This window comes from Atractosteus spatula, chromosome 18 (assembly GCF_055471065.1).
Source record: "Atractosteus spatula isolate fAtrSpa1 chromosome 18, fAtrSpa1.hap1, whole genome shotgun sequence".
Classification (NCBI taxonomy): domain Eukaryota; kingdom Metazoa; phylum Chordata; class Actinopteri; order Semionotiformes; family Lepisosteidae; genus Atractosteus; species Atractosteus spatula.
In genome coordinates, this window is record NC_142723.1 from 4,856,028 (window position 1) to 4,883,987 (window position 27,960).

Sequence of the window (27,960 nt, forward strand, 5' to 3'; positions counted from 1 at the left end):
GACGTCAGTCAGTCCAGGGTTGACTGAAACATTGTGATGCGCCGCCGCTGCAGGCACAGGTTCACGATTGATTTCTCTGACCTTATAAGTGTATCTAGCTGTGATGTATTAAACCTCTACTCGCAGCACTTTAGCATGTATTCCCTTTGTCATTGGTTTAAAATCACCAGTATTTTATTTTAAAAAGCAGTGTTTACCAACGTATTTACCACCATTATATCAGCCCCAAAATACGATGTAAAACTGAACCTATAAGTTAAAAACTGCAGTGCACTAGGATAGCCTTCTTCGATTCGCGCATTGCCTTACAAATGAACTCTAAAGTGACTCTGAAGTCACTAGAGGAACCACTAGCAATGAAACCGACCACACACAAGAGTCTTGTTTTTATTATCATTGCTCCTTCTGTTACGCCAGTAAAAAAAAAATGTTTTGGGCATGAATTGAACAGCTGCTACAGAGATTTAAGGAAAGTGGATAGACGCTCTATGTACTTTTAAGCAGGCACAGATTCTCCATGGGGGGGACTTAAAAAAGCGGAACCTTCGCGGCGAAGTTAAGGGGAATGTTTTTATTTCCGGACTGAGAACAGGAAGTTGGGGAATAAAAAAATGGAGGATGTTCCGAGTGGAGCACCGCAACGTGAGTTTTAGTTTTTGAAACTGTTGTCTTTAACGTGTTTTATTTAGTAACACGTTTCAAACTACCATTTAACGACTATAGAACTGTCATTAGTGGGACGTATCTCCGAGTTTATTAATAACGGTGTTATGGTGCAGAGTTTCATTGATGGAATGAATTGCACCCAGAGACAGTACTGTACACAGAAGTGTTTGCATGTTACTGTGTTTTTGTTATTAAAATGAAGGTAAAGCAGACAGTGAAATGATCAAGATGGCTGACAAAAGAAAGTTTCATAATCAGATATTGCTCAGCGTTAAAGAACATTGTTAACAACATTAAACAATAAAAAGTCATGAAGGATGGTGTTATATATTAAAAGGGAAAGCATACAAAATTGTGTTAATCAGTTAGAAGTGACAGCCAGGTACGACAAGAATGCAGTAAAGTTAGGTGATATTGAATTGGGTTCAAACTGTCAATCTTTTGAGAAAACCAATGTAGAACAGAAATGGATAAATTAGTATGGTGCTGTAAGAAATATATCATGGTTAGCAGAGATAGGTCGCTGTTTAATATGTGTAACTATTTGTGGTGGCAATTACCACTGTAGCAAGAAAAGTAACTGGACATCTGCTTACTTAGCAAACACTTAGTAAACAATCTTTACCGTGACATTTTTTTTGTGGTAGCTTAATTACTGAAGTACTCAATCACCTGTGAATGTATTCCAGGTTGCGGGGTGAGGTCATTGATATGTAAGAACCAGTTAATAGTATCACAATATCATAAATTACTATAAGGAGCAGATGTCTTCTAAAGGGACATATTAGAAACAAAATATCTGGTATGTTTCAAATCTGAGTACTTGTCATTTTAAACTTTGCATTCTCTTAGTTTTGGCATGCCTATATGAGTTGCCCAATCCAGTGTTTCGCTTTGTTAAATTATTTTCAACGTTTTATACTGCAGATTGCCCTGGCACCAGCAGTGACCAGGCAGGAAAGAGCTCTGCCTGTCAGGGGTGTCCTAACCAAGCAATATGTGCCTCAGGAATGACCAAGGCCCCTGATCCTGGTATGTGCCATTCTTCTGGAATTAATTTTAACAGCACCTGTGTTAAATCATCAAGGAAATATCCATGTAGTAACATTCACATAGATTTCTAAATCAGTTTTTAAAAATAAGTGAAAGTCACTGTATTGCTGTGATAGCACAATGACAGAGAGACCTTCACTGAAAGGTTGTGCTTGGAAAGAAGGATTTTAACTAGTAACAGTAATAAGAGTAAAAATGATCCTTTAGTGTGTATAATTAATGTATACACTGTATTTTTTTTTGCTGTCTTGCTCACCTAACTCATGTTACATGGCAAAGTGGAGCCTGCAAAAATGTTTGCTTTCTTTGCCCTTTTCTTTCCTCTCAGAAATTGCACTTTTTTATATATCTTGCAGCTGTAGAAGAAATCCGGCAGAAAATGTCTACTGTTAAACACAAAATCCTGGTCCTGTCAGGCAAGGGAGGGGTGGGGAAGAGTACATTCAGTGCACACCTTGCTCATGGCCTGGCCAGTGATGGATCCTCAGAGGTAATACTGTGTGTTGTGCCTATAGGGGACACTTGACATATTCTATGTCAATAAGTTTCTGATATTAAAAAAAAATTCTCTCAAGTTTTTTTTTCCTACAAGAAAAAAAATCTTGCTGTAATTTTTCTTTAAAATATTCTGTTACATTTTAGTCTATTAAGTTTCTGATACAAAAACGAAGATCTGTTCCAGGATACCACGCTACAGGAACTTACTAGCACCATGGAGAAAAAATAAATTGCATTTCAACTTTTGCGTTAAAACAAGGTAATTACAATAAATGAGAAAGTGCTGCTAACACATCACCAGCAACGGGAGTCTCTTCATAAATGTATTACTCTGTTGGCTACAGCTTGTGTGCTGAATTGTTTTTCATTTTTCTGGCATGCCCATATCTGTTTACACTCATGTCTTTGCAAACCGACACAGAAATACTGTCTATTTTCCCTTTAAATGACATGTTTCCTGCATTTTGCTGTGTAATTGGAAATTCAAATTTAATTTAATTTCAAATCAAATTTAATTGGCTTAAAAATTCAATGATCCCCCAACAAATACAGTAACAGCAAACCAACAGTAGGTACAAGACTTACTGTCATTGTGAATGTATCCCATTCAGTGTTTAAAATCTGTGTACAGTTCATGTTTCTGCAGTTTCACATGTAGAACAGAATACGTTTGGAAGGCCTTGTCACTCCTGCTTTTCACAGAAATGGTGAAAAATGCAGGTGTTGAACCTAGGAATGCTAAATCATAGGATGTTCTACTTCATGTACAAAAAAGACATTACACATGCTCCTGTAGATTAACTCATTTGCACAAAGAGGAGTGTGACGATATTCTTCTGTTGTTAAAGACAGTGCTGCTTTTCATGGGGCAATTTTATCCCAAGGTAATTTTGTTTACAGTTTTATTTATCCCATTTTAACACAGTTATTTCATGTGCGCTCAAAATGTATCTTGTTTTAACATAAAAATGTTTTCTTTGTGGTGCTAATAACCTTCCTTATATTGGATTAGAACGTGTAAGACTTAAATTGATATTTGGCTGTGTAAGGTCCACAGTTGATACGTTGTTCCACTGATAATAAAAGAAAGGTCACAAGAGAGAGGAGGCTGTTTGGCCTGTAAAACCCACTTGGTGGGAAGCAGTTAATTGATCCAAGGTCTCCTCCAGCCATTTCTTGTAATAAACCGGGGCATTGACTTCAAGAACATGGCTTGGTAGCTTATTCCATACTCCTACAATCCTTTTGGGAAAAAGCAAAACCCCTCAGTAATCAAAAAAGATGCTTTACTCTGAGCTATTCTGTACCTAGATATCTAGAGTTTGCAAGACGAATGTTTATTAGTTTTATTTTGTCCTGGAATTCTGTCATTGTGACAGTATTGTGGTCTTGAAGATAGAAAATTGAATTTGGTACCAGATAGTTTCTACAAGTTTCCTAGGTTTTTTCCACTCTGAAATAAACTTATTCCTTTATAAATCTTTATATTCCCAAGAATTGGTGGTCAGCATATGTTAAGCCACCTCATTCTTTAAAATTTGTGTTTAGCAATACCAATGGTCTCTACATTGTATATTTCATCTCTTAGAAGACGCCCTGCTGAGTTTGCTGAAAAAATATATAAAGTGTTGAACTATCAAATTAATTCTAGAATGTAGGAGTGTTAAAAATCATCCTGTCTTCAAATCACGTTACTGCAGTAAGTGCTGAAGGGCACTGCTGTTGTGACTAATTGTAGTCAAAGGCTCTTAAAAAGAATTTGTTGGTACAGATTCTTTTGAAATGTAGGTTTTTATTAGTGACAAAGCACTCTTTCTATATATATACAACCAACATATATGAAATTTGCAAAGGAATGGATAAATGTTTATTCCATGCTGATGCTGGAATGTTGTGTCTGTTTTATTTTCCTTTTAGCGTGGAATAAGATTTCACCTGTACCTTTGAAGCCTACACATGCTACCTACTCAAATGTTTATATAACATTTGGTACTATTAATAGGAAGTGGAGGGTAAATGTGTGGTAAAAGAGAAAGCGCACCTATCTTATTTGAAATTTCTGAACCTGATTCTCTTTTATGGCACAGACAGGGAATACATGTGGCCTCTGACTTTGAAAGGAAAGTGGGAGAGAAAGGGCAAGATCTGTCTGCCTTGCATCTGAAAGGCAAATCCACGTTGTGTATCGGTTAAATCTCAGCTTGACACTAGCTGGAGCATGTCTTTATTACCCATCAGAGACTGCTGAAAGCATCCCTTGGTAGCCTCTTGTTTAGCCATTAAATGTCGGTTTGGCAATTATGTGGATGAGAGTTTTAGATTCTGTGACTTAAAATCTGTCCGAATAGTAGTGACTGTAACGTACTTTTTTAAAGTACCAAGTAATAGGCTCATTCCATGCTGAAAAGAGATGAAAGAAAACACAGCGTTTCGGCCGTGGAGCCATGTGAGCACACCCTCACACCTGAAGAAGGCCCCACAGCCGAAACGTTGTGTTTTCTTTCTTCTCTTTTCAGCAGGGAATAAACCTATTCCTTGTTCCTTTGCAGCTTAGGCTGACGCAGCTCCCCACCTGAACTTCTTTCTTAAAGTATGTCACATTCATATTCATATATCAGTAATTCTTAAATATTGCTTCATAAAATGTTTTTTTTACATTTGTAGTGTTCTCATCCAAATCTGAGACATATGCTGACATTTACCTAAAATCTTGGTAAATGTGTCACAGAATGACCCAGTAATACTACTACTAAATAATAATAACAACAATTAAAGATGCTTTCACCATTTTGCTGTGGGTGGGCAATGTCATGCACCTTATGTATCTGTGCCCATCGCCCCCCTGTAGACACACCTCAGGGTCACATGCTGTGAGCCATTCCTTTAGTTTCCTGTGAAGAACTCACACTTGAGCTTCTTGCAATGACAGTGGTGCCTCCTCACAATTGCTTATTCAATACATGGTGGCAGGGGAGTCTATCCTGGTAAGTAACGGATGCAAGGCCATCACAGAGCACACACAGACACAAACACGCACACACACTCACACCAGGGCCAGTTTTCCCAGAAGCCAGTTAACCACCGGTATGTCTTTTCAACTCTGTGAGGAAACCCAAGCGAAAAACCGGGCGAATAGAAGCTGAAGGATGTAGATATGTTGTAAAAATTTCTGAAATGGTACAAAGTGTAATTGAATCAGGTTTTAACGTTTCTGAAAATACTGACGCCATAGTTGCTTGCGGAAATGGTTTTTGCCAGCCTCATAACCAGATCTGTTACACAGCAGGCTGTCAGCTCGTAGTGGTCACGGTTTGAGTCATGACATTTTATTTGCATGGGATCGTCTTCATTTAACAATTACCTCAAAGCAGTCTGGCCTTGCTCTTTGTTTAAGATGGCTGAACAGTTGAGTTGTCAGTAATTTGAAATCTTTAAAGCTAATGCTTCTGTCAGCTGTATAATGACCAAGGGCTTGCAAATGTATGCATGTCTGGCATGATTTATGTGTTTTCACAATGCTGATAATAGGCAGAGGCGATCATAGAAATTTCTGGTATGTGGTTCTGTCTTTTATGGGTTTTTGCAGATTTTGATATTTCTCGGCTTTGTTTCAGCCTCTTGTGTCTAGGATTGGTTTCGGATGATATTTAGGCAGCTGCCTCCTGTGATTTAATAGAGAAGGCTGCATCTATATACACTTGTGTTCCAAGGGTATGAAACACAAAAGACGAGCAGTTCACATTTGAATAATCAAAGTACATGTGATTATATTCGCAAAAACAATCATCTGGCTACATTATTTTCAGGGCTAGCGTTTGTCCCCATAACAGATATAGTCATTTTGGCAAAATCTCTTGTGAATATAAGATATTCTGTTGACAGAATATATTGCCTTGGGGATTCCTGATCCACTATTTAATTACTGTATCTCCCTAGTTGGACAAGAGTAGAAAATAGCGTTTTGTTGGCCAAATCCTAATTACCACATAGCGGAAGGGAAGTGAAAAGGGAAAGTGTTTGTTTTTTTCCAAATCAGAATTTCCTGCTGTTAAAAGTGGTGAAAGCAATAACCTTCTTAAACAGTTCATTTGAGCTGAACTTAGTATAAGCTCTTGATGCCTTTCAGAGCACATATCCTGCCCATCTTATAGAGTACGCTTGAGAGGTTAAGCCTGGTCCTTATCAGAAGCAAGGACTTATTGAAAATCCCGCAGTCCTGTGCCAACAGGGGAATATCTTGGCACTTTTTACACAACACATATGCACTGGCTTAATACTTTGTTTTCTTTACAGGCATAATAATGCAAGGTTAGTTTACCTGATATTTTTTATAAAAAGGGTGTTTTCTGCAGCTTTGAGGCTCTTTAACACTATGTACTTAGATCAGTCTTCTTAAACATATAGCCACAGTTATTGCACAGTTCATGGAGGAGGATAAATTGAGTTCATTAGGGTGGTAAGGAATCCTTTAGTGATTGTAAGGATTTCCTTCATTTTTTTTCTCCAAAGTTTCAAACCGGTCTTGATTAAATTCTTTATAACTGAAACTCCAGAAATACTGTGAAAGCCAGGACAGTTGAGAAAAACTGTGGATCTTCCTCAATTAGTCTCCAGAAACACCAAGTTTCCTATGGCTCAAAAATCACTGTGTGCTGTATGTACAGCATCCCCATCCAAGGGTTTATGATAAACATCCCTCATTTCCCCAAGCTGCAACTGGGAAAATACTGTCTGACACAGGAATAGCTTAGTTGTCAGACAGCCTACAGTACAGCTAACCTTGTAGTACCAGTGTCAGTTCCGCTGAAACTGCCCAACATTGTTAGAGCTTCATCTATCTCTAGGAAGTATTCATGTAGCACGTTCAATAATTCTTTTTCATCTTCTAACAGTTTTAGGTGCCACTGCATAACCCAAGATGGCTTCTTCATCTTTGTCGTATTACGTCTTATTTCACATTCCTTTATGAAATAATGGTCTAGGTGGTTCAGTTTTTTTTAAGGAATCCATTGAGACCAGGATTAAAATATCCAAATGGTTTATCTCTGCTGAAATTGAGCAGAACATTTAATACATTTCAAACCGCTTCTGCTAAGAAGCTTTTGAAACCTGATGTATATAATCATGGGGCGTTGGATTTTTGCTGTAAAAAAGTTTCTTTATCTTTCATCTTTTCCTGTTAACTCTGTGACATTAATTACTGTAGTAGCAGTTATCATCTTTGCTTCCCCCTAGTGGTCAATTGAATGGTGAATTAAAACGATAGAAAAGGTTTTTGGAAGTGTTTTCCACACATTTTATGTTATTTTTTTATTGGTGTGATAACATTTTGATTATTTTTCTTTTTAATCTATGTGTCATTGTAGTTAGTTTTATATAATTGATTTATTTAATCTTTTATATGAATATTCACATTCTGTTTGCTGAAATAGTTTTTCTTTTTCAATACAATGTTTCCAATAATGCCTTATTATTTACATCATTGGTGATGGCACAGATAATTCTTTTATATTATTTCTTGGATTTCTGTTCCATCTTCCAACTACTTACAGTTCATATTTTATTTAGTTTTTATTTTTATCTCCTTCAAGCACATATTTAGACAGCGTTTTTTTTTTCTCTGTTGCACATGTGTCAAACATATCAGGATGATAAGTCGATGTTGGAAGTCAAAAGTAATTTCCTTTTGTTTATTTTTCTCAAAGCCTTTTGTAAACACAATTTCAAGCAAAATGCCTGGCATAATATGGGTTTTGTTTTTACCAAGGCTCATTTGTGATCTCTGCAAGCTTACCGTTATACTGTGCCACAAGAACCTTATCTAAAAAGCAGTGGTCAGCAATCATTTCCTTAAAAAAATACATGTAATCATTACAAAACCATTAAAACTATTAATGACTGATAAGAAATTAAGCTTTTAAAATGTATTGGCAAAGTCGAATAGACTGTAGTGTACACATTCCCTCTGGATATTTAACTTAAATTTCCACTGTTTGATAAAGCAAGGTACCACAAGGTACCATATGAAATGCAAGGACACCAACACCAAGACAGAAAACACAGTAGATACTGAATGCTGACCTTGAACAGCTCTTTTAAGTAGACCCACCTTTCTACAAAAACAACTACGTTGTTTCATCCCTCTGGGAATAAAGAGCTGGAGAAAGAAAAACATCTTTGAAACGTCAGACATGTGGTTGTGTCTTCCAGCTGTTTAACCCCTTCAGGAGGCTGTAGCCCTTGGTGTAGTTCTTACTCTACAAAACTATGTCTGTGTCGCTGTTTCATATCATAGTGTTTCGTTTCCAGTTCCAGTTGCATTCACAGTTCCTTTAGAAAAATCACTTATCATTCACGGATCCAACCCTAACTCCAGTTACAGTTCCTTTTACCACTGTGGCTATGCATGATATATGTATGTGCATTGCAAAGGGATTAAAAGAGAATAAGAACTGGAGATGTGAATTGGCTTTAAAAGAGAACTGGAAAGGATCTGGAATAGAAGAACAGTAATAACTGAATCCAGTGGTCACTGGTCCATTGTTTTTTTTTTCTTTTAGTATCCAGATTTTTAATGGGGAAGCAGGCACTGGAAAATAAAAGCCTGTGTTGTATTTCATGTTAGAAATACATTGCTCAGTCAAAAAGAGGCCTGTGGTGTTCACAGGGAAATGGGAACATAAGAGAACATAAGTCAGGTTACAACTCAGAGAGAAGCCAGTTGGCTCACCTAGCCTATTAGTTGTAGTTAGTAGCCAATTGATCCAAGGATCTCATATGGCCTTGATGGATGCCCCCAACATTTGCAGCTGTTAAAACAAGACACTGAAAGCCCAAATTTCACAAGGGCCCTGCTTCCCACAGGGCTGTAGCATGGAGCTGCAGATTGTGCCCAGAATACTGCAGACCGGCATATTGCATCAGCTGTAACGGCACCATTCCACAGTGAAGTGGTTTTGGCATGGTTTTGCTAGAATGCATCTTTTGTATTTCTTGTCTGAGAGCTGTGGATTTGCATTAGGTGTTAACGCCCAGCACCGATTATTCAGAGCACATGAGAGAAGATAAACAGTGAGCCTAACGGTTGTGCCAGTTTACTGTTCATTATGGTTTGACACTTCCAGAGAAGGTGACGGGAAGCCTGTTGGAGGTGGGATTATTATCTGACAATATCTGAGTCCCTCCGGGCTGCCTGTGCAGGTTTAGAAACTACAGGTTGGCAGGACAAGGGGAGCCACCAGGCTTGTATGAGGAAGGACATTCTGCAGACCTGTGAAACATTATCTCCAACAATACGTTTCGCTTGATGGGAAACAAAGTTCATTACAAAACAAGATCTTTGGAACAAAAATTGTAGGGAAATATACATTTTGATGTAAAGGTTGAGTAGTGCTTATTTAACAGGTAGTCCATTAGTGTCTCTTTTAATTGTAGACAGCAGAGCTCTGCATCCTCCTGCAGGGTGATGCATGTGTGCAAGATTAACACAGCAGCACTGGCACTGTGGGGGGATTTGCTGGTTTAAAACCAGACATTTCCCAGCAGTAGGATACAGCCTTCAGATTAGGCTGAAGCCTGATAGCCTCTAAGCTGGAATTCTCTACAGCAAACTCATTATTTTCTCACTGCCAGAGTGTGAGTTGCTTCGCCACTCTGCAGTGCGATATCCACAGTGTTGGGTCTATAAAAAGACTAAAATTTGTGGTACATATCCTTAAAAATGTGAACAATAAAATATTAGCTACACACATTCAAATGAAGGCTTTTAAACCCCCCCAAATAACATTTTCAGGTCCGCTGCAGTGATTACAGCTCACACTGGTAATAAATAAAATGTTCCCCCTTGGATGAACTCACTGCATTTTCCTGCTCGGCAGTCAGAGCACTTTCCAGACAGAAATCTGCGCAGCTCCAGCTTTGTGAATGATGTCCTGACCACCTCCATGTTTTTGAAATTGATTTTGTTCAGCCCATTTAAGAACGGAGCCAGGTTGATGAACAGTGGTTGGGGCTGTTTGCGGGGTTTTCTGTGTTTGCAGACAGACAAATGAGAGAGTTAAGAGTATGTTTTGTGTTATGTTGATTGTGATTTGTACTAGTGATGGACGCCAAGGTGGACTGGACAACTTGTCTTGTGCACCAAAAGGTCTTTTTTGAGAAGTGATATTATAATATGTGTTTTGGCTTTCCCCTCCTGTTTTTAAGTTTCTTCTGCAGTTGTTTGGCATAGAGTTGGGAGCTGGATGATGGAATTTAAAATGAGGTCATTGATCCTCTAGACTTTGAGTGTTCTGTTTGAAACACTTTTTAAAATAGGTTTGTTTTAGAGCAGGGTCTTTGCTTTGTGTTCACACAGCTTTTTAAACTGTGTTAAACTCTAACGTTCTTCATTCCAACATTAATGGAAGCTACTAGAAAAATATCACCTTTGTACTCAACCAAGTTAAATAAAATTCAGTTGGTGATGAGTTGAATCCTTTTATTTCCATTTTTATGAATGCTCTTTCCACGTGATTCAAAACAAGGAGTTTTAAGTTTAATTTAAAATCTTGTTTTTCCCATAGTGGGCTCCTTTGAAATGCAAGACCAAACACAGGACAGAATTTGAGATGTGGTATATTAGGTTTGAAGACTGCAAGAAATTCCTTTAAATAGGAATCAGTAACCAGTTTAGAAATCCTGAAATACTGTTTTTTTATTGTGCTCTATAGAGGTCTGTATCATAATTTGAACATACAGACAACTTTCTGCCTGTCTGTACCAAACTCCCAAACTCTCTCAAGAGCAAATACTAATTCTTGAAACTCCTTAAGAAGGTCACGTGCGTGGTTTATGTACCTATCTTAAGGTCCTATTTGGTCCACGATGAGCTGTATTTAACTGCTGGATTCAGTTTTGAGAAACTCAGACCAGAGTGTAAACTTCAGTTGAAACAATTTGGAGATGTTTTTGACTCTTGCTGTTTGATGTGATTTCATAAGAAAGGTTATATCTCTGCCAAAACAATTGTACTGCTGGCAGACAGAGCTAAGACTTCCTCTGCAGATTTCTGCTAAAATCCAGGGTGTGGTTCAGTTGCTCAGTTCCCCAGACGCATATGTTGAAGTTGAATTTACTTTAAACAGGACTTCAGATAAGTCTTAGTTCCTTGAATTTAACAATGAACTTAAGTACATACAGTAACATTTGGAGGGCTGAAAATGAGAGAAGGCCATTTAGCCTGAAATGCTCCTTAGCTTAATTTCAGCTATCCTCAGGTCTTTGTATTGTATGTGTTGAAAAGGTGGGATAGTGGATTGCATTTTACCTCTTTGCCCACAATACAGTTTATATTGTTTTAATTGACTGAGATCAGTGATATTCTCACATATACAAACATATGGTTTCACCTCACACACAGTGCTTTAGATCCTCTGAACAGAGCATGCAGTAGTTGCTGTTAAGAATTTTCCCTTCAGATTAATTTTTCAAATAAGCAGTCAGTGCTGGCTGGAATATTTCTGGTTATGGAGTATAGCTGGGGAGCCCAATCTATAGCGAAAGACAACCTGTGTATACTCTTCTGGGTTACTTATGACTGTAAATTTCCCAGGGTTATCACAGACAGTTTTATAAAAAAAAAGCCCACAAATCTTCACAAACCTATTGATGTTTTAAGCTTACAGTACCTTATAAATTTCATTTCTGACAGGTATTCCACAGTATTTTGACACACTGTTCATTAAAATGTTTTATTGCGCCACTATTCAGTTATTACATTCTGTATTTATCTGTCATGTTTATGACAGTTCCAATTACATGTTTCTAAATTTCATGTGAGTAAAGAGCTGTGATGTTGGGAGATAAAAAGACCAAAATAATCAGCCGTAAGCTCATACAGAAATCCTGCGTGTAGAAATGCACCAGAAATGTTGTCAAGCTGATTTGAGTTTGTAACATTTTGAACAAGTTGTCTGCATACACGTGTACATGGGGTTACTGAGAGAGGCTGACAGCATTTCTGTAGCGTGGGCTCACAGCAGCAGCCTGACAACTGCTAGGATTTAGCCATTGGTGACATAATTCAGTTCAATTCAAGGTGCTTTATTAGCAGGACCGATGGGTACAATCAGGGTTGCCAAAGCAAATAAAAATAAAATTAACATGAAACAAAACAAAAAATAAAAATAAGATAAAATCTACAGACATTTACAACAAACACATATCATAAAATATTTACCTATACTGTAAACATATGGAGCATTATTGGGAGACAGACTCACTGTTCCTCAGGCTGTGGCAGGAGATCACATACTGGGCTGCCAGTTCAACTGAGTTCCCTCCTCCCTCTCCCAGTAGGATTGGGACCTGTTGTGATTCTGGCAGGTGTGGGAACTCTGGGATTAGATTTCTGAGTCTGAGTGACACTCTGATAGTATGTAAGGGGAGAGTGCCCTCTGCTGTCATTTTTTAGATGCTGCAGTGTGTTTGAGACAGTGCTCATTGGGAAAACTACTGCTGTTAATAAGTTAATTCTTTACGTTTATATAGGACTTTTCTGGACACTCCACTCAAACTACTTTACAGGTAATGGGGACTCTCCTCCTCCTCCACCACCACCAATGTACAGCCCCCACCTGAGTGAGGTAACAGCAGCCATAGTACGCCAGAACGCTCACCACACACCAGCTCTCAGTGTTGTTGGTTTGTGAGTATGGGGGGGCAGATGAGAATATCACGCAAAACCTATATGCAGGTGAGCTGCTCTCTAGCACCAGAAGAAATGTGATGAGATGTGCCAATGTGTAACCAAAGCAGAAGCTGCCTACTTCAGAACTGCAATGGAAAAAGACTGTAAATATGGTGGGTTAATAAGCAAACTCAAGAGCAGTTCTCCCTGGACCAGAAGAAAAGCTTTGAAATGAGCAGTTGGATTCTCAGATGGAGAGACCAGCTTCTCTCTGTCTGTTTCTACAGAGGCTGAGAATCAGTTTCTATATTTATTTTTAAACTGTAGTAACAAAACATGAACACTTTCCAGAGGTAAAGAAACCTGCTTTTTACAGGACAATGAAATATCTGAGCTCATGAGTTATTCAGTATACAAGTATATACACAGTGTAAGGGCCAAGTGGTCTCCTCTGGCTTGTAATCTTTCTTATGTTCTTACATGACTGGAAGAACAAGATATTACAGAATGATACACTGCTCCCCTACATGCAAAAAACATTTATCATGTCCACAGTGAAAGCTTTCCAGATAGCTTTACCAAGGTTACGTATAAAACTGGAAAGATTTATCATTGTGTTGTTCTTAATACATATTTTTATCAACCAAACCCTGCTATAATGGATTTTTCAGCGTTGTAATTGCTTGTTGTTTTTGCAGTATCCAATGAAGTCTGTAGCTAGTGTACATCACACCACTTTGTCATTTCAAAAAGTGGAATGTTATACAGGATGTATGCAGTGCTGTCAGCTCCTAAAGATTACAGTAGGTTTAGTTGTAATAGACTTAGAACACTGGTTAGTTTTAACTTGAATACTTACACAATGTCTTAGTCGAGAAGAATGTGGCCGTTATATGTGAAGTTAGTATGCAAAACACAGAAAATAACATTTCCAGTTGGGAGTTATTTACTTGTTATGTTTGATGGCTTTTCTGTCCTGTCTTTTTGTGTGTCTAACAGGTTGCTCTGCTTGATGTTGACATCTGTGGGCCATCCATTCCAAAAATCATGGGTCTTGAAGGAGAACAAGTAAGCATTGAACTTATAAAAAAAATGAAAATTGTGTGAATGAGAGAAAGTGGTTACTGAGGACAATATGTGCCTATTAATTTGGTAGTTGAGTGATAACAAAAACTCAGTTCTAACCAGACTGGAAACCAGATGGATATGTTTAAAAACAGTACTCATTTGTTCTCTTTGAAAAGTGGTTTTGGTTGTTTTGTTTTAATCACACCATTATTGAATTACATGACTGAACTAGGGAGTGTAGAAAAGGGGACTACATCTCCAAAAGTATATACCAGGTCCTTACTTCCTGTAATTTCCTGTATTTAGTATCTGCACTAGCCTACTATAAGGAAACTGGTTTCCAACCAACTTCATGGACAAGTAGGAATCAGAAGTGGATTAAAAACTTTCGGACCATCTCCAAGTATTAGTATGAGACTCTTTATGCTTAGAATACGTGGTTTGTGAAAAAACCTTTGGTTCTTTGTTTTTGTTGGCTTTTGGATACCTTAAAATACCAGTAAATGAAATCACCCAAGTTGATCTAAGTGGCTTAAGAGAAGACACTACTATCATAAAGGCTGCAACAGGACAACAACATTATTAGAACCAAGAAGGTTGGGTTTCCTGTGATGTCACCATCAGCAATGGCTGCTTAATTTTCTCGTTCTTTCGGTCATTTAAAAAAAACCCAACAGCCATTTCAGAACTCTAAATAATACCTTTTAAACAGATACTAAGTGTTGGGTGATGAAGGAAAAAACGAGGCAAAGCACATAGAAACACCCAAAGCTATCTGAGAAAGGAAACTGAAGAGGAACAGGGAGACCGAAGTAGTTCTCGCCCGCTCAACGGCCATTCTGAGTCCCCAGTCAGCCTAAAAAAAATCTTTACTGAACTTTACTGGACATAAATTAAAAAAAAATGATGAGATTTTACTGAAGAATTGAACAGAACGAATAGAAGGACAAACGAGGTGGAGGAGCGCATTGTGCAGGCGGGGGGTGAAAAACCAGACGAGGTGCTTTTACACCTGCCCCGGAGGCAGAACCCGCTAGAGGCCAAACTCGCAGACCTGGAGGGCGGTTCGAGGAGGCAGAACCTGCGGATCGGCGGGGTCCCCGTTCACCGAGAAGCTCACCTGGGAGCTGCTGGAATTACCCCCCCCCCCCCCCCCCCCGACTATAACTTGGAGATTGAAAGGGCTCACAGAGCCCTGGGGCCTGACCAAGATCTACTGTCACCAGGTCTCTGAGATTCCTCTAAAGAGGAAATTTTGACGAAAGCATGGAGGGGAAAAGGAGGTGTTTTATGACAACAGAGGGATTTACTTTGATCACGATAATCAGAAACAGATGGAATGCAAAGAATTTTAATGAATGGGATACATTGATTTCAAGATAAATTTGGAATGGAAAAAAGCCAAGGGTTAAAAAATGAAACACTGCAATTCACCAAGAAGGTTTAGCCTTGCCATTAGATATCTAATCTGTTGGTGTGATCAAGATTATAGTGCAAAATGGAAACGGATGAAGTCTCTGATTATAGGTGAATTTCCAATACAGTTTTGTCAGAAGCTATATATAAAACAGCTATACCGTGAGTAATAGTTCCAATTAAAACGTGGTTAAAAATAATAAGAACCTATAACTTGGAAACAGATAATAACATATTACGGTGGATATTTTATGATTCAGATTTCCCTTCAGGAATGTTGTAAAATCTGGACTATGAGCGGAATCACAGCAATATATTCCTTGATGAAACAGAATAACCTGAAAAACTTTGAAGATTTATCACAACAATATAATTTAAGGGGGAAAGAAATCTTCTACAGATACCTCCAGATAAGGCTCTATGTAAATACTTGGGTAAAACAACCAAATACAGAGCAAGGTAATAAATCGCTTGCTCATTTTAGAGCTTCGTACCAGCAAAGCAACTGGACGAAAATAATATCAAGACTGAATAATAACATCGAAGATATGAAAAAAGATTCAACAGAATATATTAGTGGGAAAAAGACAATGATAAAACAGTTTCTGCAGAACAGTGGAAGAACATATGCAGATTTGAACAACGCTCCACCAGTTCACAAATTTGGAGACATTTCTTTTGGAAAAATTTGACTTTTTTTTTTTAATCAGTCCCAAAGTTCAAGCTACACAAAAAGGAAGCAGTTCGCAATGTTGGCGGTTATGTGGCGAGCAAGTTATTCACACACATTCTGGCCATCCCCGATTGTTAGTTATTTGTTAGATTGTTGTGTTTTTGCTGATCATATTTCTAGATGCAACCTCCCATCCATGCTGGCATAATATAAATGTTAATTATATTAAAAAAAATAATATAATCAAAAAATGAAAGATGAAAGCTGTACATTATTTTACTTTGTACTGCATATGTTATTTTTGTAAATTCTTTCATTGTTAAATAAAAGGTTTTTAAAAAATCAAAACATTATACTAAGCGCGTGAATGATTGTCGAGTGTTTTTTTATGTCTTTCAAATATTGTTTCCAGGGTTTTGAGCAGCACTGTGTGTGACTGCTGTTTAGATAAAAGAATCTTTTTCATAGGAGAAGTAATTGATAAAATATAAAAGAGTATTCTTTCAGAAAAGTGATCTGAAATTGCCCGTGTAGAAGTATTGGTCTATTCATCCACATTGTGTTGTTTTATTGCACTTTTCCTGCTTTAGGTGCACCAGAGTGGATCTGGTTGGTCTCCAGTGGTAAGTATTGTCCACGACTGTGCAGTCGAAAGGTATAAATGGTGTTATTTTTTTTTAAAAAGACGAAGTATATTCTCACTTTAATTTTGTAGCGATCATGACTACGGTTTTGGACCAGTTACTTTAGTTCATTATAATTGCTGGATTTCATTTTTTGTTTCCTCGTTCTTTTCGATGTGCTCGGAGGAATGAGCTGGACGGGGGCTGTTTTCCTGCAGTTACCTTCACTGGAAGCCCAGATTCAGATCTCTCCTGCAGGGACCCTCCCTTCCTGTAGTGCATCAGTAAACAGTGACATACAAAGAATGGAAGAAGCTGCCAGACCTACAGAGTTGACAAACATTCTCATTGACAAACAATGCTTCTTCATTGTATGCAACTTTTATCGGACAAGTTGCCAGAAAAGTACCAAAAAAAATGTCGTTGGCTATGTGATAACTTTTCCACTTCCCTTTTCAGTACGTGGAAGACAATCTTGCGGTGATGTCCATTGGCTTTTTGCTTAGCAGTCCTGACGACGCTGTTATCTGGAGAGGGCCAAAGAAAAATGGTTTGTATGACCTGAGTGTTTCACTCCTCGTGCAGTGAAAGAGAGCCACAGAAGTGTGTGTGAGTGAATCAGCTGGCAATAAATATTTTGCCCTGAGAAAGTATGAATGGAGAGAATACCCTGTAGAGTTCTCTTTTCTGTGCTTTTTATCAATCTGGTTTTTAACTCTGCTGTACAAAATGCATATAGAGGTCCAATCGTTTTAAGCAGAAGAGTGAAATGACTTGATGAACTGACAGAATTAATATTAGAATTGTCTTCTACCTTAGAAAACAAATAGATTGCAGTCAGTGAAAACATTTCTGACAACTGGTCAAACCCTAATTCAAGTCCTCTAAGAAATACAAAATATAATCTTTCTATTTTATTAACTGAGTAGTGAAATAACAAGTGGCGATTTGTTGTTTGGCTGGTAAGAGGTCATGGGACTAGACCTGAGTGAAATACCTCATTCCAATTCCTGCAGTAAATCCTCTCCTCATAAATGGGTTTCCCTTTGGGTTGAAAACTAAAAATACATACAATGAAAACGGTTATGTTACTTAGAATTACTTTGGATTTGTTTCAGATAAGGGTGTCTGCTAAGCAAATAAAAAATAGTTTAATTCCCAGACCCATTACAGTGCAGCAGACTTTTACTAATCTATTTTTACTTTATTTTAAAAAAACACCCCTCTAACTAGCCAACTCTCCAATCTTTACTACAGCAGGCAGCAGAATAATAAAACCTTTCCCTTCCTCTTTATCCCTTAATAAAACCCGTCCCTTAAGGTCTCACCTTCCTGCTTATAAAGTGCAAAACATCTATAAACAAGCAACAAGAAAAGACCTATGAACAGTTAAAAAATGGCTGTTGCTAGACAAATATGGGCATCAGTGCCGCCAACAAAGCAACAAAGTAAAATAAACAAAAAACGAAAATAGGTCCTTACTACAACTGTGCAAAACCCCCTATACTACACCCCCACCCTTGGGAAGTAGTCCAGATTCTTGGTAAGGATACTGTGGAAAGTCCAGTTGAATCCTGGATCACGTCCGCACTTTGTACTCTTCTGGCTCAGCCTGGTTCTTCCCACTCTTAAGGAAGGCTGGTTTAGCCCAACAGAAAATCTGCCAGCTGGCACTTGTTTTGGTGGTGCTGTGTGTACAGGGCTACTGAACCACAGTGAGAAAGAGACTCTTGTCTATAAACAGAGTGACATAGATGTCAAATTACCAACCTCTGCTGTAGATTTTTTGCTTGTTATTAACAAAATCGTGACAGCCTAAACCATACCCCTGACTCTCAGGTTATTTGTAGCTTGTTCCATCCATAAAGCTTTGATTATGTTTTAATAGCTGTCTTATTTTCTATTTCTAAAGTGTCATTTTCCGGCCTCTGAAGTACGACCAATTTATTTTGTAGCATCACATCTTGACCTGTTGTTATCAGTGTGTAAACAGGATGTGTGTGTGTATATAGTTGGAAAGAGTGAGAATTTAGTCTCAAACAGCGGATTGTAAATTTTGTAGGGGAGGTGGTGATTCACATGCGAGTGAAGAAATTTGGTATTTTTCTGTCTCCGTGGTAGCTGTATTAATGTTTAATGCCGGCCCCGGTGTGGTGATATCATAGGTTTCAATTCCTCATTGAAAGTTTTCCAGATAATTGAGCTAAAATTACACATCAACTGGGAAACACCGTTTTTTTATGTAGCTTTCCTGGAGGAATTTAAGTGCTGACATTGTATGTGTTAATACAGTAGGTACTTTCAACACGTACCTACTACCAAGTAAACCTTCCATACTTCAACATAAATACATCAAAATCACTAGAGTGAAACCTTTCTCTAGGGTATATAAATGGTATGTCAGCTTCAGAACAGAAAACATGATCACACTCAAATACAGGGACCCTAATTTAAAAGCAGCCACATAAATTTATCCACATATTATTCATAGTGGTAGGTGACTTTCACGTGTAGTTAAAAAAACACTGCTCAGGGAGTAGGTACTGTACCATAACGCTTTTAAGTGCCTGTGTTTTTAACTGCATGTGGTTTGCACTTCAGTGTTTCAGCTGGCATCCTTCACACTTGTCCCCTCTGTACCATTTTAAAGAGCAGACTTTATAATACCATGTTGTGACAGTGACAACCATCACTGCACACTTGACCAAATCATGTTCGTGCTGCACAGTTGTACAGGTCACAGTGGAACAGATAACAATAAACGTTTACAAGCCCTCAGCTCGTAGGTGCAGGACACTTTTTGATGGAATTTTAATGTGTAGCAGGCATGCAGAGGTTAAAAAGGATTGTAAAAGGACAGTCCAATGTCCCAGATGTATGTGACTAAACCTGAGGATAATCTTGTTTTAAACTTGGAAAGCTTTGCTGCCTGAAACACATTTGTCACGTCTCATGTCTTTCATTGAGAATAGGTGATCCCCACGCTTGGGATGTGGTTTGGAAAAACACACCTGTTCCTTATTTTAATGGATTGAAAACATCAGTCCAGCTGTTTTGAGACTTAAACCACAAGCTTTATTTCTAACACTTGTATGCTAAACTTCTTGGATGTTGGTAAATTGTTGACCTTTTTTTTTCCTGTCAGGAATGATCAAGCAGTTTCTGAGAGATGTTGACTGGGGTGACATTGATTACCTCATCGTTGACACCCCACCTGGGACATCTGACGAGCACTTATCTGTTGTTCAGTACCTCAGCAGCACTCACATTGATGGGGCCATAATAATAACCACGCCACAGGTGACAATAACCAGTACAAGTGCATCAACAATTCTTCCTCTTTGTTCCTTTACATGGAATTTGAATCACTGCACCACAATGTTGAAATATCGAGCAGTGGCATTTCTTGGTTCTGAATGACTCGTGTTAATCTTGTCTTGGAAAACGTAATGAGCTGTGCTATTTCATCGGGTGCCGTCTTTCATTTATTTTGCCTAACAGGAAGTTTCATTGCAAGATGTCCGAAAAGAGATTTCTTTCTGTCGAAAGGTGAACCTGCCTGTCATTGGAGTTGTCGAAAACATGAGTGGCTTTGTGTGTCCCAAGTGCAAGGTGAGAAGGGAAAACATGTCCCTGTGGGCTGATCTTACCTGAAAGCGTTCTTGCTTAATGAAAATTCTAACTTTTATGGCTGCACTGAAATTATTCCAGTTATGCAATCAGGGAACTTCGTTTCTACTTCTTGAAAGCTCAGACTCCAAGGATCCTTACTGTCCTAGGAAGACATTTTAAAATGTTTTTTTTTGGTCTTAGAAATGTTAAGAAACTGCTCTCTTTCTTGATGTTTTGCAGAATAAATCTCAGATTTTTCCTCCTACCACTGGAGGGGCAGAAAAAATGTGCCAGGATTTAAACATCCCCCTGCTGGGGAAGGTGCCTCTGGACCCTCGCATAGGTAACCCGATCTCTAGCCACCCCCTTGTGGGGACAAGCCCTTAGGGCCAAATGAATTGAGCCACGAGTTGTGAAAGTGACCAATTTTTTCTTATCAATACATAAAAAACCCAATACGTAGGGTTGCTGATGGCTTGCCCCACGTAGGTGAGCTGTACTGCTGCTCTGGGCCAACGCCTGTCCTCTGAGTGCAAGCTGCTAACTCATGATCAGGAATTGAAACCAGACCAAAATAAACCACATTTATAATAACTGAAGAACGATTTCAGATATACAAACAACTATACTTACAGTGAATACTTTTGGAAGTTAAAGAAAAATAATAATTGAACTATGGTTGTGTCTGAGCTTACAATTTAAATTTAAAAGGTCCAGTGTCGAATTTTACCAGCCATTACTTGATCTGAATTATTTTATAACTTTAAGAAATGCACCAAAATGAATAGTGTTTTCGTATGCTAGATCACAATAAAATCAGTTCCTCTTCAACACATTCTCAGAAAGTTGAGGTCAGTATGAAGGAATCAGCAAAATCTTATGGTTTCCAGTTCCTTCTTCACTAACTTCCCAGTTTTGGTCTCAAAGGAAAGAGCTGTGATGAGGGAAAGTCCTTCTTGACGGAAGTGCTAGATTCTCCAGCCACTGCTGCCTACAAGAGCATTATCCAGCGTAAGTCCATGTGCTTCAGTCACACGGTGCAGAGGCATAAAAACATTCTGAAAATATGAATGGGCCTAATGAGTCTTAGCAGATTCAGTTCAGTTCAGAAATGGAAATTTTATGATGCTTAAAACGCATTCTGCTGTTTTGTCAAGTGATATTTCTTTTTTGTTTTGTTTTGCCTCTGACGAATTCGAATAACCCCAATCATCATAACATCCATTGTCTTTTATACATTTAATAATGCGATTTACGTTTGATAGAATATATAATAGCCACCCAGTAGCAGAAGGCTGCTTTTCCCATCGAGGGTGACAAAAACTGGAAACACAGGGCACACAGCAGCACTGAACACACATGAATTCCCTTGCCATCAGTAGGATTCCAGTCCGTCACAAGACCAAGGAAAAGGGACAATTTAGAACAGTCAGTCAAAGCTAATACTTTTTATCAAATGCTACCGTGAATGTGAGTCAGTGCTACAGGCCATGAGAATGTGATTTTTGATTTTGTTTTACAGTGTTAACTATTGGCCCACTGTTGCTCTGTGGGTTCAGATCTATTTATTTATCTTAGGAGAAGGGTATTTTGTCTGGTTTTTTTTTTGTTAAACATTTGTGCACACTTCTCTGCTTCATGTCTACATACACTATAAACTGAGAGAGCAGAACACGGAAAAAAAGATCACTGTTCATTGCTAAGTGCCGTGCAAGAATCTCACATCCTCTCCTGTAAACCTGAAATATTGCTGGGTAGAGCTCTCCCTTTAAGACAAAGGTACAGTGAAAACTGGCAGCCTGCAGCAGACTTGCCCTGATCTACAGTAGCTAAGAGAACTAGACTTTAAGAAATGAAAGTGCAGCACACCTTGAATAGTTTGTTGCATTTTGGTCTTATTTTGAAACAAACATTTGGATTTTGGGCCTGTTTTTTTTTTGTTATTCTCACTGTGCCATGAACACACGTAAAAAAGCAGGCTGAGAACTGATATCTCTTTTTCAGATAGGGGCCTGTTAATAATTTGCAGGATAGTATCTGCTGCTGTGACGGATATGATCTTCTCATATCAAAATCATTTTTGTCTTTTCTGCTGTGGAAACCAAACATCAAAATAGAGATGTGTGAGTGTGAAGAGAAAACAGCAGTGAAAAAGAGGAACTTTTATTTAACCCTATGTGAAGAACATAATGTTTACTGAGATCTAAAACAAAAATGATTTCTCAAGTAACGTTTTATTGATACATGTAAAACAAAATCGCCTTTTAAACTGCATATATATGATGTTTAGAAGGCCACAGGCATATGTGACAGCTTAGGCTTTCTCTTTACTTCCTGAAGTTTTTCAGTCATTACATTGCCATGCACAGATACACTTTTTTTAGTTTGATAATGCTTTAAAAACTGTATTTGTCCTTTGCAGGTATCCAGGAGTATTGTTCATCTCATCAACCACAGGATTAAAATACACTAGCTGAGTGTTTTTGGCTGACCAATTATTAAGCGAATGGAACTGCGTTTCCTACAAAGAAATGCACTGGAACTGGGTTTTTATTACTGATAAAATGTAGTCATGTGTGCTCTTCAAGAGCGGAAATATTCAAATAAAATATATTGCCTTAATCAAAAATAAATCTGCATTGTGGGATCTCATTCGTACTGTGCAGCTGTAAACCTCAGTACCGCTCTGCAACCTTTTCAGTACTCGGCTGAAAAAGGAAATGTGGCTGAAAAAGAGTGTGCGTTTGCAAGAACCTCACTGGTTACATTTTTCTTGGTCACCTGCAAAAGAAAATAAAAAAAGTAACTGTGAAAATGTCAAATTTGCTTTAGCAAACAGAAACTTTAAATTTCTCCCAAAGATAAAATAATTTTCAGAAAGCAAACAGAGTATATTTTATTAACACATTTTTCGACAGCCTGTTTTTATCTTTATTTAATCTTATGAGCCATCTTTTTGCACAATGTTTATGTTCATGCTGAACATTAAATAAAGACCTCTGAATCAAACCACTGTAGCAGTGCGTTATTAGACCTTTAGATCAAAGGATTAACCTGCTCTAAGAAAAGCTCTTGGGTGTTGAACTTCTGTGTAGGTGGTGATAACTCAGAAACAAGCAGGTTGTCGTGAAAACTGGGCTTTTTTATTTTTTTAATGATGTGGTACTGTATGTTCTATTCAGAACTTTTTTTTACAGTTACACTGTGGTCAAAAGGATACATTTTAAATGCTGGACTATGATTACATTTTGTTTAGTGTATCTTTTTTTGAAAGGCTGCACCAGTGTGTAATCTTTCAAGTGTGTGGATCTTCAAAGATAATTTCTTTATGGGAAATACACCACTCATGCACAAGGTACTGGTGCAGCTGTCTGTCAACTGAAAAGGCTGCTACACAAATCTGTGTTCTCAAGTGAAAGAGGAAATGCACATTAGTCTTCACCTTACTAAAGCAAAAACTGTTCCATCTCATCACTTGACTTGAACTATTCTTAATGCAGTAATTCTATATTTAAGTAAATACTACTTTGTCATGAATATATCTTCACATTTAATAAAAGCAATGCAGTTTATTTGCTTTTTGTCTGAATAGCTGTTTCACCTCGTGAAACTTGCTTTGTTCTCTTAGTCAGGAGCATACAGTATATTGTTATCATCACTGGTTAACCTTAAAGATCATTTGGATAGGGTGATCAACAGTCAAAACTTAAATGTCCTTAAAATTAAACCGAAACTAAAAACAAGAAGTTTTAACCATTCTCCCAAACAGGAAGGTTTTTTTACAGCAATCCCTGAAGCTGAACTTACAAAGTAGGGTACTGTGGTGGTACTGTATATGAGCTCACTGGAGTAGTCGTATGTCACTCCAATGTTTATTGTGAAAAAAGTTTAAAAAATGCAATGAAGCTGCTTTGTCTTACATTATCCACTTGATGAAATAGCGTTCCACACTGATATCTCACCTTTGGAAGTGGGTATCTCCTAGCAGAGATTCTTGACATTTGTGAGGCTGCACTGCTAAGTCAGTATTTGAAATAATATCAAATACTACCGAGAGGCTGATTTTAACATGCCGGTGCAGTGCATGTACTCATAAATTATATGCAACATTGGATCACAGGTTTTCTTGAAAGTCTTATGTATTGTTATTACCGTAACATGGTAACAATGCACGTCCATATTCTAGAATGATAAAACATTCTTGATGCCTTAGTCAGTAGTCAGCTTTGATCAAAGCCCTTTTACAGCCCAGAATATGGCTGCAGCTTTGAAACAGAAAGCAGATCTGTGCATCAGGTGGCTCTCAGTTGACATAAATGACAATCACATGAAATATAAGGATGTTTTTTTTTTAATTTGCATAATGTGTTCACTTTTAAACAATTTATAGTTGAAATGTACACATTTTTGAGACGAGCAGAATTTTGAAAAGGTAATCCATTCATAGTTTTCAGTAGGGGTACTAAAGTATTCTGCTGACTGCTTTCATAAACATAACTCTATTAGTGTTACAGGCCCCAGATTCTAATGTTTATGGCCATTTCTTTCTGGTTACCCACAAAGACTCAACTTCAGCTGCCATAAATCATTACCAGGATGCTGTAATGGTGACTTACCTTTCTTTTCACAGCATGCCAAAAATGATATCAGGCTGAAAAAGAAAAAAAAAACAAGTGAGGTGGCAGGATAGTTTCATTCCGTTACTTTTATCAGAAACAGGATCACAAAAGGCATTTAATCTTCTAGTTCTTGGGGACTTCATCTCTCTTTAACTACCAGTTTTGGACATGGGGAAATAGAGTCCAGTGGGGGTAAATACCACTTACCTATTTAATTGCTAATATAGCATCTAAGCAGGAGGCCCTGTGACCCTCAAGCATAAGCGAGAGAAACAATACTAAAAGTGGACAAAGATGGCTTCCAAAAGCACACCTGCCTATATAATGCGTAGGAACCTTCTGGGGTCCTTGAATTTGTAGTCTGGAAACAGGTAAGAGATTAAAGTCCTACCCTCTGGAGGAACTGCTGTCCCAGATAGGAGGAGGCCGATGTGGTGATACCCTGCTGGCCACCGACCTTGCAGCGGACGTAACCATAGAGATTAGCAACTTGAAGCGAAATCCCGGCAATAACCAAGGCCTGTAAGAAGAGAACATAAGAGAAAATAACGATTTCTGGGGGGTGATTGTGTTGTCTGGACCTCACAAAAAAGCACCCGGATCAAATCAGACACCGCCCTCGCTGAAGCTGAAATCATGACGCTTGCAAGGGTGATACGAGCGAACGCCAAGCAGAACAGGGGGCATCTGGAGGAGGCCTTCATCGGGCTGGGAGTGGAAAGGATGTGAACCTGAGAACATGTCACAGATAAGAGACTATCGGGATCTGGGAGGGCTCTGGATCAAACATACCAGCCACTTCAGCTTCAGGGAGAAGAGGGTGCTGAAGAAGAAGCCAGTCCAGATGAGTGGACAGATGATGAGCCCCAGCCAGAAGATTCGAGCTTCTGCCTCGGTGGAGGGCGTCAGGCTCTGAGGGGAGGACTGGGGGAGAGAAGAGCGTTTCACAGGCGGCCGTGCTACGAGCACGCGTCCTTGTAGGGGCCAGAACAGGAAATAAACACAAATATCCATCCGCTCGAAATGGAAACGATAACAGAAACCACACAAAGTGAAACGACGGCACTTGAAGAACAGATTTTGATCCCACGTTCCCATTCATTATCACTGTTGTATCCTCCATAACGCAAGGGATTCAGCCAAGCAGATGTAATGGTTTTATTTATCAAACACTAGAACAATATACAGGCGTGGCCAGTAAACCATGCCTTTAAATATTGAGCAACCCCTTACTGGCTCAGTAGGCAGCTGCCGGGACTTCCTCCCAGCAACCCCTAGACACGTCTGCATCATTGAGACGTCACACACACCTTCCTTGCTTCAAAGACCCAATGGCTCCTTCCATCCTCGTCGATCTGATTCCACCATCGCAGGCCCACCAGGAGTCTTCCAGTCACGTTCTTGAGAAAAGGGAGAAGGTCCCCTCTCAATGGACGTATGATAGTCACCCAGGTAAGAGCAACTGTCTGAAAACTGGCTGTTCAACACATACACCCCCCTCTCACTCTAAACTGTCTTTTGCCGAATAAATAAAGCCTGTCCATCTTATGCAGAAGCAGGACACAGTGAAGCTTGTTCCACAAGCTAGACTAAATATCTGCAACAGTGCCACCCCACAGATTCCTTTACTGTTGTTTTTTTTTTACTTCACCAGTAAAGGCCACGTACATACCTTGACTGACCAGAAGTCACAAGACAGAAGGGCAATGATCATCACAAAACAGGCAACAAAGCTCTTACTGAACCAGTCACAGAACAGGTAGGAAACAATGGCACTTATCCGGAAGAACAGATGGAAGAAGGTAGCCAGAGGATGTCTGCAAAGTCAGGCGTGAAAAGAAAGACATTTCAACAGTTTAAGGTATTAAACAAAGGACTGGGTTAGGGTGGGGGGCTCAGAGGACTGAACCAGGTTGTAAAGGACAGTGTCTGGAACTATAAGCGACGCAAATTGTAGTAAGCACGTACACCGTTTCCACTATCAGCCTGTCTCATAAAGCTCTCACGCAGTTCATCTTTGTATTCTGCTCAGGCACGTAAGAGACAAAATTTACAAACTGAGCTTCTGGGTTTTGTTAGAAAAAAGGTACAGAATATGCAAGGCTCAACAGAGAAAATATAAGTATATTGCATACATTATTGCCTTCGTACTATTAGAATAATTCATAGCCTTTTCCTAAGCACTAGGGATCAGATCAGGTGGCGTCTCTTGCTTTTTAATGGCAATACCTGATTTTGGTTTTCCTCAACGCCTCTTCATCAGCTCCAAAGTCCAGAGATACATCTTCTGTGTCATCCACCAATGACTACAACCATCAGAAAATTAAATGCAGTAAATAAACATGCATCCCCACCCAAAAAAAAATTGGGGGGCTGCTATCAGTTTAAAACAATTCTCCTCAAAAAACGTTCATGCAAATCTTTGTGGGTTTCCTTACCTGTTTCATTGTTACGGGCAGTTACGATTTAAGAAATATGTTATTTCCGGTGTCGTGGGTTGCAAGTTAGAATTGTGAAATATTTTTCTCCTTATTTACAGAGTGCTTTCTATGATAACAATATGAGAGGTGTTCCACTAAAATGTGTCCGAGTTGGTGTCAAAATTCTTCTTGCCAAGCAGCCGAGCTGCTGTCTGGGAATATAGGATCGCTTGTGATGTATCAGCGGCTGTAGGTGTAATTACTAAATTGACATTTCAAAATGTCTATAAAGACTAAACTTTTGGAAGTAGAATTATATCAAAAATTGTATTTATTATTTATTCGAAAACTGAATTGTGAATTCTGATGCACTCAAAACTTTCTCAGAATGTTCTAGCAAGTACGCATTTAAAATGTGTAATGAGTTGTTTTGTGTGATTGTTGTAAAAGGTTTGGAAGCCAGTTTACTATATTTTGGGGTAAAAAAAAAAGATTATTCATCCACAGTGAATACTGACAATGAAGTAAAATAAGGAGCGATGTTTTTGTTGGAGTTTATCGTCACTGTTCACTAATCCTTTGTAAAAGGTTCAGCCACATAAAGTCGTATTTAATTTCTATTCTGCTTTTATCACACGAATTT

General features: G+C 38.5%; 2 protein-coding genes across 3 annotated transcripts; one reads left to right on the top strand and one right to left on the bottom strand.

Moving 5' to 3' along the window:
- The first annotated feature begins 590 nt into the window (after positions 1-590).
- On the top strand, positions 591-23,287 carry nubp1 (nucleotide binding protein 1 (MinD homolog, E. coli)). Of its 2 annotated transcripts, XM_088936292.1 has the most exons (11): positions 591-642; positions 1,594-1,698; positions 2,076-2,209; positions 13,886-13,954; positions 16,634-16,666; positions 17,126-17,216; positions 19,812-19,966; positions 20,168-20,278; positions 20,519-20,621; positions 21,206-21,289; positions 22,701-23,287. In XM_088936292.1, exons 1-11 carry the CDS (start codon positions 612-614, stop codon positions 22,739-22,741), a joined length of 957 nt encoding a protein of 318 aa, XP_088792418.1. In that variant the 5' UTR covers positions 591-611; the 3' UTR covers positions 22,742-23,287. The 2 variants fall into 2 exon arrangements, with proteins under 2 accessions (XP_088792418.1, XP_088792419.1); XM_088936293.1 differs by lacking the exon at positions 21,206-21,289.
- LOC148818437 (Golgi apparatus membrane protein TVP23 homolog A-like) lies at positions 22,427-27,481 on the bottom strand. Its single transcript, XM_088936294.1, has 8 exons — positions 27,336-27,481; positions 27,127-27,203; positions 26,570-26,714; positions 26,208-26,297; positions 25,690-25,821; positions 25,289-25,417; positions 24,895-24,929; positions 22,427-23,059 (listed from the first exon to the last, which is right to left on the bottom strand). Exons 1-7 carry the CDS (start codon positions 27,342-27,344, stop codon positions 24,903-24,905), a joined length of 609 nt encoding a protein of 202 aa, XP_088792420.1. The 5' UTR covers positions 27,345-27,481; the 3' UTR covers positions 22,427-23,059; positions 24,895-24,902.
- Positions 27,482-27,960: the final 479 nt, after the last annotated feature.